Genomic DNA, 10,303 nt, shown 5'->3' on the forward strand with positions numbered 1-10,303 from the left:
CCTGCAGAAATTCTTGATGCCTCTCCTCCTTCCTCACCCCTTAATTCCCACTCCAGGAGATTTTATCTCCTGACCTCCCTCAGCATCCTCTGGACGTGGGATCTCCTACTCTCACACAAGTTCTGSCTGCTGGGACTCAATCAAATGAACACATTTTCCCAAAATTGCAGCGTCCTTTTGAGAGCTCACAGCGTTTCAAAATTCCTCTGCTAGCAAAGCACTGCTGTGTTTCTGGGAAAAAAAAAAAAGAAATAATTTTGTTTGTAACGGTACTGCACATCTCTGATCTGTGTGAGCACAGGAATAAGGTGCAAACTCTGAACTGTCAGAACAGGGACAACAGGAGGGGTAAATGTAATATATAAATACTATAATTATATATATAGTATATATATAATATATAATATATTATATATATATAGCATATACAATATATAATTATATATATAGTATATATATAATATATATAGTATATATATTATATATATATAATATATTATATATATAATATATTATATATATAGTATATATAATATATAATTAAATATATATTATATATATAATATGTATATAATGTATATATAGTGTATATATATAATGTATAGAAAACTGTAATTAAATCCTCAGCACTGAGTGGACAAAGTTATAATGTACATTTTTAGCCTGGGGTAATCGACAAATTTTTAATGTAAATAATTAATAGCTTCACCAAGGAACATCTTGTATGKATGGATATAAGAGCCCTATTCCCTAAGGGACTTTTGATGGGTTTTTTTTCCCTTTCTCCTCTTTCTTCCCCAAGTGACACCAGCCTCAGGGGCTGCTCTGCTGACAAGATCTCTCATTTTATGCAGGGCAGAATTCTCTACATAATGCAAAGSTGCTCTAGGAAGCTTTTSCTRGTTCTTCAGCCTTCAAAACACAATWTCCTTGCTCCTGTAACCTGACAACAGAACTAYCTTCTGCAATCAAACCATCCTGCCCAGTAAAGTTTCAGGGAAAGACAACAAATACTGCATCAGATGGTGAGAAACCATCTCCTGAATGTTGTGATGGGATCCTGAGAATCCCTTTCTCCAGGCACAGCCAGAACACAGGGCTGGGAGTGCTGCCCCTCTGCCCATGACTGATTTTGTAACTTCAGGACAGTAAATTTCCCTTTTTGCCTTTTGAGAAGTTGCTCCACTGAGTGAGAAAATCTCCTTCAAGAGGAAAGGACAAGAGCACTTTATCTCAGAAGGTTTAGGTYCTCTGAAAGTCGTCCACAGCCCTCCACATTTCAGGACACAAAAAGGGATACAGAATGAAGACTGAACATGAGTTGCAGAAGTAACTGGTTGCAATTATTTATATTCTCAGGTAAAATAAAAAATAAAATAAAATAAAATAAAAAGTTTGTGCTCAGGCCCATTTCCAAGTACAATCACCACAGTAGTTACCATGCAAGATATCACAACAATCAGCAATAAATCTCAGCCAAAGTAGGCTACATTTGCCACAAACTAAATGTTTCCTACCATTACTTATTCATTAGGACATATATTTTTAGTGCATGATATTTTGCTACTATTTTATTTTACTTATGCTTCACTCCTGTGCATGTAGAAATGTGCAGGTGTGAAAGGAGCAAAAAAAAATTGTAGATGCAGAAAAGGGAAATTAATCATAACTCACTTAATTTATTAAAACAAGCTCCATCTAATGTATCATCTACAGAATGTGGAAGAAAAAAAATCTTTATGACAAAGTAGAGTATGTTAATTAGCTAATTATAGATGATAGAGCAGATCCCCATCAGGGGATGACTACAGGAATATTTTAACTGAGGAGCACTCCATGACCTTCAGTGGCTGCAGCTTCATGACATCTCCCAAATTAAATTCCTCCCACAAAYTGTTGTACTCACAGCTATGATCTTAATGAGTCTATTCCTGTTCCCTAATTTGGCAAAGAGGAAGACCAAAGATATTGAACAGAAGTTACTCCAAAGTACAAATTATGTAGGTATGGGTTTGCAAATAATGAACCAACCCAGTGTTTTGCCAGTTTCATACTTTTTGCTGTTGGCTTTGCCTGCTGTTAAACTGAGCAAGAAAACAAAATTAAAACAAAATTAATCATGCTGGCTTGCAATTTACTGAAACCAACCATGAAATATGACAATASTAGAAGGCAAAGTTGGAAATAACTGGTGTGGTTGTAAAAGCATTGATATTTGTGACATGTGAAAGTGTACTTTTGATATTTTTTATTGTATCATATTATAGGATCACAGAATAAYGGAAATTACACAGAGTATTTGGAGTTATTCTAACCACTTCAAGTAGGTATTCCATACAGAGTACCACAAGAAATATAAAAATAATATCAAAAGGAAATCCCTAAATAGTGAGTATCTGAGAAGATTTCAGAACTGATGTAAGAGAGAATTCATTTTCAAACTGCAAAAACCAAAGAACAACCTCATCTATCAATACACATTATTGACCAATCAGCTCCCCATTCTTTTGAGAGCATCACATCCAAAGGATGTGTAGATGGAGCAAAATATCAGGCAAATGTGAGAGAATTTCTTGCAAATTCAGATAATCTTCACTGGATTTGCATTATATGAAACAGTTCTCTGACCATATCACATTTTATAAAAGGCTGCAGGTCATGACTAAAACACCAGAACTGATGAATGCCCTCTTACAGGGGACAGTTTTTAGATTTATTATCATTCAAGGCTGCTGGATGTGGCAGGTGATTGATTTAATCTCAATTTTATGTGGAATTCATGCACGTGCTCAGTTCTGCACAGCATCCAGACCCAAATTTTGGGCTCCTGTGAGTATTGTCCCTGCAACTTTTGTAGAAATTCGGTTTTCAGATATGACCCATGACTGCACTACCCAAAATCTAGAAATCTGCATCACTGTCAGAACTTGATAACCAATATATCAAATGAAGGATGGAGACAGAAATTTTTTCTTAATAATCTCACTGCTTTCAAAATGTCCTTTGCTGACTTTTCTGTAAAARAACTTTTCTTTAGAGTGAACATCTGTGCATGCCTGAATGTTTCTGTCAGATTCTCAGTAAGCTAATTACTAAAAAACTTTTAAATGTTGAAAATAACAGTCATCTGAAGGTTAAATTTATGTTGAAATATCTTCTTACAAACAAGAAAAAAAAACTCTTTAAAGCCTCATATTAAAAATACATATTTCTCTAGGCAGTGCTTAAGTGCAATGACTAAAATGTTACATTTTACAAAATGTTGAGCTTTTTGCCCCCAAGTTTCCTGCAGAGAAAGTCTCTGTTGCTTCTTTAAAATATCAGGAACATTATGACACAGCAGGGTAAAAGCAAGAAAAAACTAAACACTCTTTCCTTCCAAATGGCCTATTTATTCTGCACATAAAAAATAAGTTAATGATGCAGTGTGCACTAGGCCAATTCACTCAAATTATTCACCATTTCTTTTAAGATTTCTGGTCCTTAGCACTTTTGCATTCCCAGAACCTTTTTGAATTGCTTTCTGTTTTCCTCTGTTCTTCATTCGTGTTTCTCTACAGTAAATTCCAGATTATTTTCTTCTGCTCAGCTTAACTCCTCTGCTTCTCTTCAGGATAAAAGGGATTTATCAGTCAAGATGCACAACTAGAAATTCAGTCACTATTATGTGACACAATTATATTTTTCTTACTGTAGCCAGGGTGGGATTTTTTTGTATCAAAATTTCTCTGTGCATCTGAGTTTTCATTGTAATTGCCTGATGCATCTTTACAGACTCAGGCTTTTCAAAGAAAATCAGAGGATCATTTCATGGACAGAAATCATCATTAATTTCCACAAGGTTTAGAACAACAGAGGTTTATGGGTCTTGCTTGAAATCAGATCTTAATTACTTTGAAATTGGTGTTGAAGTGCTGAATAAATAAATAACATGACCATAGAATCATAGAATAGTTTGGGTAGGAAAGGATCTTTAAAGGTCATCTAGTCCAAGACGATTTGGACTATAAATAAATTTATAAATAAATTTATTTGCATTGTAAAATATTCATTTGTAAGGTAGATGGTAAAAATACAAGTCTCATATTTTGCAAAAATTGAACTCATGCTTATGAAGCAATATGTTATTTTTAAGTTGGTTTCAATATTCCAAATACACTGAATTCTTAATATTAATTCTTAATATRCTGAATAGTTATTAGCAACTACTTATTAGGCTGGTTGATATGTTCCATAAATCATTGAATGCAGCCTCCAACATGGTCTATGTCTGAAATAACAGAAAATCCCAAGGATTATGACTTCTTATATTTTGTCTTTGAATTATGGAGTGTGACTCCAGCTTCATTGAAATAACTGAAAATCTTTTTACTCAGAGAAATTTCTGGATTAGCTTTCTTCTTCTAGTGCCATGAAAAGAACCTCTCTTTTACTCACCTGCTTCTTGCAGCTACTGTTCAGCTTTGGGGACATATTTCAGCTCACTCTTTATGTTCTGGATCTCTGACAAGTTGACAGCAGGACCTGGAAGTTTCTTAGCTCCTGGGATGCGTTTTTTCTCTTTCTCCTCCTCCGTTGAAGCAGGAACATTCTGCACAAAACGACACCAGTGACCTTCCTGCTGCAATTGCCATCTCTTAAACATGAGCATAGATCACTTATTTGAAAAACAGGAAAGAATGTTTTTAACTAAAGGCAATCCCAGTGGAAATTGGGGTGGAGGGAGGAAAAGATTGGTTATTTTGTTGGTTGTTGTCTAAAAACATTCTAAAAATAATTGGAGATCCTCAATGTAGAAGAATGTGAATAAGAACAAATAAGAATTTACAATGCCAGGCCATTACTGGAAAATAATTGACTGGAGAGTTAAAGGCAACTCCAAGTCCTTCACATTTTAGATGAAAAAAAAAAAAAAAGTAGAAGAACTATTTTTATAATCTAATTTCTTTGAGAATTTCCCAGTTGCCAGGCAGCTGGGGAGGAAAATCATCATGCACTTCTGCAGCTCTGGAGAAGAGTTATGATAGAAGGTTATGGACCCCAAAAGCACCATGCAAGATCAACATGAGTTGAAATTTAACTTTTCACAACCTCAGTTTCAAGACCAGAAAGGTTTTTGTCATTTTATGTTTGAATTAGGGTAGTGCTGGATGGGTTTTTTTTGCTGACACTGTAAAAATACCAGTTAAATAACAGCACTTACACAATAGTGAACAACTCTGCTAATTTCCCAAGAGACCACAGTAYTTCAGCCCTTGGTATTTCCTAAGCTGTGCTATTGCTTCTAGGTGAATAGAGCAGGTATTTTAGAMCATTTCTTCTCTAGATTGGGTAATGTTTTGAAGGAGTAGATTTCCAGACAGAAGTTTAGTGTTGTTCTAGCTTTTTGGGTATTTTATGAAGTTGGCATACAGGAGAAATCAAGTACATTTAGAGATTAATTTATATTTTACTGCAAATAAGTTCATGATTAAATTATTTTTTCATTTTTTTATTATTTTGTGAATGTCCTCTTATGATGGATTTTTTTGAGTCCAATCACTRTTTAGATTTATTAGCCATCCTTTTTGTAAAAGTGTATTGACTGTGAACAAGCAATCACTAATATTTTATTTCATTTTTAAAATTTCAGCGTTACCTGTCAAATAATATTGGCCTGTAAAACTTGTTTTTTTCTGTTGACTAATGAACTACATGCTAATCAGGAAGGTTTTTGCAGTGTCAAATAGCAAACAAATAAGGTATTCTAGAAAAMTGACATTTTCTTCTTATCTGATCTTTAAGAACTTTCCTAAGAGCACTATATATAAGAAAACTGAAGTGATAATTTCAGTGCTTGGCTTGGTAAATTTGCATTATCTTTTCTCACATTTTAGCTAACACAAGCTAATATCAATAATATTTTACCATCGTTTCTGCTTGGTCATTTCAAATCCCAGCCATAAATTCAGCCCCAGGTACTGCATGTGCTGTCTGATATCTGGCTTAATGATCTAAAATCCTGAAACAGCAACAAAGCACTGCAGGAGAATAAGTAAATTGTTACAGAAGCTGTTTGAAAGGATGTACAAAATTTTATCAGTAGTCAAAGATGCCATAACTTGTGTTGTTTCCTTTGACAGTTTTCCTAGCTAATCTGAATAATCAGGAAAAAAAAAACCAAAAAAAAAACCACTCCCTCAACCCCCAAAGTTCTAACTAGTAAACAGCAGATATTATGTAAAAAATACCATTTCAAGTCACACACAACACCATTCCTCTTGTAGAACAAATGGCACAATCTTTGCCAAAATCTTTTTTGAAGATTTTGAGCTCCATAAATTGCTGTCAGCTTTCTCTTCTAAAATCAGATCCGTGCTGTTTTTATGACTTCACCCTCCCTGTATCCCCCAGTCCATGTGCAATGGACAGCTGAATTCAGATTACAGCTTTGGGTTTATGGAAGAAGTCTGAAGAGTGACTTGGACATACAACAAGGGTTAACAAATACAAACATGGGAATGCTCTGACTGAAGAAGAGTTATTCTCTGAAATTCCCATCCTCCATTTCTTTTATTGTTACRTGTCTGCTCCACTAACATTCAAAAATAAACATTCCCATCTGACTCCACCATCCCTTTGAACAAGATCCATATTCCCCCCATCCCCTTTGTCAAGGTTTTAAAATACTGTGGAAAATACTATGCACTGTTAGCAAATAGTTGTACTTCTCTAAAACTGCTCTGAAAAATCATGAGCTACACGGCAAAACCTAACAAGGTGAGAAAACTGAAATCACAAGTTCACTGGTAGCATTTTTATTCTATTCTTACCACAAGATCTGTTTCTGTAGTKTTTATTGCCATTGGTTTCGTTGAGTATTGCCCATAAAACCTGGGCCAAGAACTTTCATTCCATAATGTCTGTCTCAAATATACTATTCAAGTACTTGAGAAGCAAAGCAGCATCTAATTACCCAACCAAACGTAATTATCAGCACTAGTCATTTATTTCATTTCTCAAACTCTACTAGAATTCACACATTTTATATTATTTTCTGCTTAATAACATGCACTCCTTCACCAGTTTAATTACTGCAGAGAGAATATTTTGAGCTCTTTCCAAGGGAGAAAGCCACAATATATGTTCAAGGTCATTTTGTATGGTTTTTTTTTTTTCCTAAACCATTTTAAGAGCTAAGTGAGTCTGGGTTTGATTCTTTCAGGAAAGTCCTCTGTAAACAGAGCACTGTTTTTATCAAAATATGGCAAAATTCTTGAAAAAAATAAATCTGACTGAGACAGAAAAGGAACAAATAGGTCTTACAAAGCTCCTCATGCCATTGACTGTGAGGAGCTCTGGCCCAGTAGGACCAGTTCTCAGATGGGGATTATGAATCCAAACTATGGGGATTATGAATCCAAACTAAGCAAGCTGGCAAGGAAACCAGGATCATGCATATTTTTTTTTTCTTGTTTGGAATAGCTACCACTGCCTTTTCTTCCACTGTTGTTTTTAGGTCTCATTTATTATAAAAGAGATGCTTTAATATCATCCAGAAATAGGATATCTGTTTTAAATCCTAACCTTTGTGATCCATGTTAGTTAAGGTAAAAATTGGATTTCATATTAAAAACTTAGTGCTGAATACTCCCTGTAAAACAGAAGTTTGAAAACACAGAATACAGTCTAAAATGGATTCTTTTCGCCCCTGGGAAGGTAAACTGGTTCCAATTTTCTGTTTTAACTTGCAAGTGTCTTCACTTTCAATTTCTTTTTGTTGATAAAGTTTCCAAAAAGAGACCTATTTGAAGACCTGCTCCAATACTGTTAAGCTGTAACAATAAATCCCACCACAGGGAGACAGGTAGCAGCATAATCTTTCCAAAGCCTTGCCATAACTTTTCCTGCTGTATCTCTTCAGTTCCCATCTAAACAAACACTGCTGGGTGAAATCAGATATCATCCTGCTGTGGAAGCAGAGCCACACACCTTTGAAACAATTTATATTCCCATAGGTGCCTTTGCACCAAAAACAGAGCTATTTTTATATGCAGTGCTTTGTAAGTGCCCATTTATTTCCGTGAATGATCAGTGCATCTTAAGTTGTGATACCTGAGATCGGAATGCAGAGACATAAGATCATTTTTTTAATTTTATGGCAGACATTCTCCTGGGAAAATGAAAAACAAAAGGTAAAAAAAAAAAAACCCTTTTTTGCTTACCTCCTCTACTTCTTCAGGTGCAAATTCTTTTCTTTTATGAGGGTGACCCGCACCAGGTCGAAACGCTCCCATTGGGATGTTAATGTTAGCCTGTGAGAAGGAAATTGAGATGCATRTCATAGTGACTGATAAATAAATATACAGTTGGTAAATGGCAAAAGTCAAAAGGAGTGAGACAAGCATATAGACATTATCATGGTTTCCAAGCACTTATGCCTTCGATGTATCATCATCACACTGGTCCTGGGAAAGAGAAGTGCTTTCTTCTCCATTTTAAAGAGAAAAAATGGAAAAAACAAACTAGAAAGCTTCTGAAGTTCTGTGTTTTAGACTAATTGAAAAGTCCTGACTTCATGGGACTTCAAACAAATGAGTAGTGGACACCGAAATGTTTTAGGCACCGGGTCTGCTTCAGTTTGGTCAAGGTCAAACAGAAAGTGAATGCCAAAAGCAACATTTAAGTGTAAATCACCCAAATCCTTCACTAACACCCAATCACTGGACYACTCCCCATTCTCCAATTTTATTTGGAGCAGAAACCAGTAGCCAGTAGCTATAACATAATTTAGGCTGATAATAGATATCTTAAAAGTAAAGATTTTGGGGAATAGAATGGCACAAAACAGTGCTTAGGAAAGAACAGCTGAAAAGTATCCATTTCCCACTGTGACCCAGCCCAGATTATTTAAAAGTCAAATGGCATGATCAACTAAATGCACAATTTATACTTATTCTTATCTCGTGATCTCAGAAGRGAAGCTGCTCCTAGGAAATGTCATCAAAATATCATGACTCCCACTGGTAAAACCAGGGGCTGAATTGGTAATTTTACAGAGAGGAAGCAGAGAACCTTGGAGCTCTGTTCTCRTCCTTTACCATCTGACTGATCTGCACCAAATGAAGATGAATAATCCCATCCTTCTGCTCAAATCGTGGTCCTGCAGATCRTGCCCCAGCTGGGCAGCCACAGGAAAACAGCTCATGGTTTTCAGTAAAAACAACTATTCTGAAAGCTGTAATCAAACCATAAGCAAATTAAAAATCCATCTGCCAAGAAATGAGTGCTTTTCCCTATTCTACTCACCCATTTCCCATTATTTTATTTATGCAAGATGATGCTGTAATTTCAGTGGGGGTGCCAAATACTTGCAGGGTCATGTAGTTCATAGATAATCAGGTATTTGTTTCATAAGGCTTTTTCATTGAGCATCAGTTTAGTTATTGTTAAACTTTTCACCTGCACTTTTGTGAGTTCCCAGGAGACAGGGAATTTTCAGCCTCACAGTTCCTAACTCATTATTTCATTTATGGGTAAATGAATGGAAAAAAAAACCCAGCTTTGCCATTTCTAATTTTAAGCAACTACCCCACCATGCTCTGGTATTCCAGATTGTTTCTATTTTGGGAATGGGAAACTTCTCTGCAAATACAGCTAGCATGGTCATAMAAGTTTGCAGAGTTGAGATTTGAAGAGATATCTCTCGTTTTGGTGCTCATCCTGAACTTAGATATTCCTTCTCCCACGGCACATTACAGCCCCAGCATGTCCCACAGAGCAACTGTGACCAAAAGTGGTTCCAAGAACAAAAATKAAGCACTAAGTACCAGGTTGCTAATTAAATTCAATTTATCAATTGATCCACTTCAGCACTTTCCCAGTAATTTATGTCACATGAAAGCAGTTTGTAGCTCTTTATCTGCAGTAAGGACATTCACATCAGAGTTTGGGCAAGAATTACTCAGTCATGAGATAATAACTTGGTAAAATGAGCATCCTTTRAGGCACAGTTAAAAACTGTCTGGATCTGACAATACATCCTGTAAATAAAGTATTTCCAGGATGAAATGAAAGTATGGCATTTCCAAACMATTCCTGACAGAGGTACCAAAGTCCTGAGCTGTAAATCTCACTYTTACTGCAATGCTGGTCCTGTCTCACAGATGAGCAACAGCATAATTGATGGGCCAAATTCTGTACACCAGCACAGCTCTGCTAGGACTTGTGTTGTCATCAGCACAAGCTCACAATTTAGTTTTAAAAGAACATTTCAAGGCTTTTGACACCTGTAATCTAAGATGGAGATAAGATCCTCAGGGAT

At 35.7% G+C, this 10,303-nt stretch overlaps 1 protein-coding gene across 4 annotated transcripts in view; it reads right to left on the bottom strand.

Annotated features, from left to right (window-relative positions):
- The window catches only part of SMPX (small muscle protein X-linked), a 39,792-nt gene that overhangs the window by 23,152 nt on the left and 6,337 nt on the right, over positions 1-10,303 (bottom strand). For 3 of the 4 annotated variants that reach the window (XM_057383269.1, XM_057383272.1, XM_057383270.1), the window contains exons 3-4: positions 8,205-8,294; positions 4,438-4,591 (exon numbers count right to left, since the gene is read on the bottom strand). In XM_057383269.1, the coding sequence (XP_057239252.1) occupies positions 4,451-4,591; positions 8,205-8,294 (231 nt within the window). In that variant the 3' untranslated portion in view covers positions 4,438-4,450. Of the gene's footprint in view, positions 1-1,725; positions 3,608-4,437; positions 4,592-8,204; positions 8,295-10,303 lie in introns of those variants that run through there. The other variant, XM_057383271.1, reaches the window with a different exon arrangement.

The sequence above is a fragment of the Malurus melanocephalus genome, unplaced genomic scaffold, assembly GCF_030028575.1.
Source record: "Malurus melanocephalus ecotype Western Australia unplaced genomic scaffold, MMel_1.1 scaffold_618, whole genome shotgun sequence".
NCBI lineage: Eukaryota > Metazoa > Chordata > Aves > Passeriformes > Maluridae > Malurus > Malurus melanocephalus.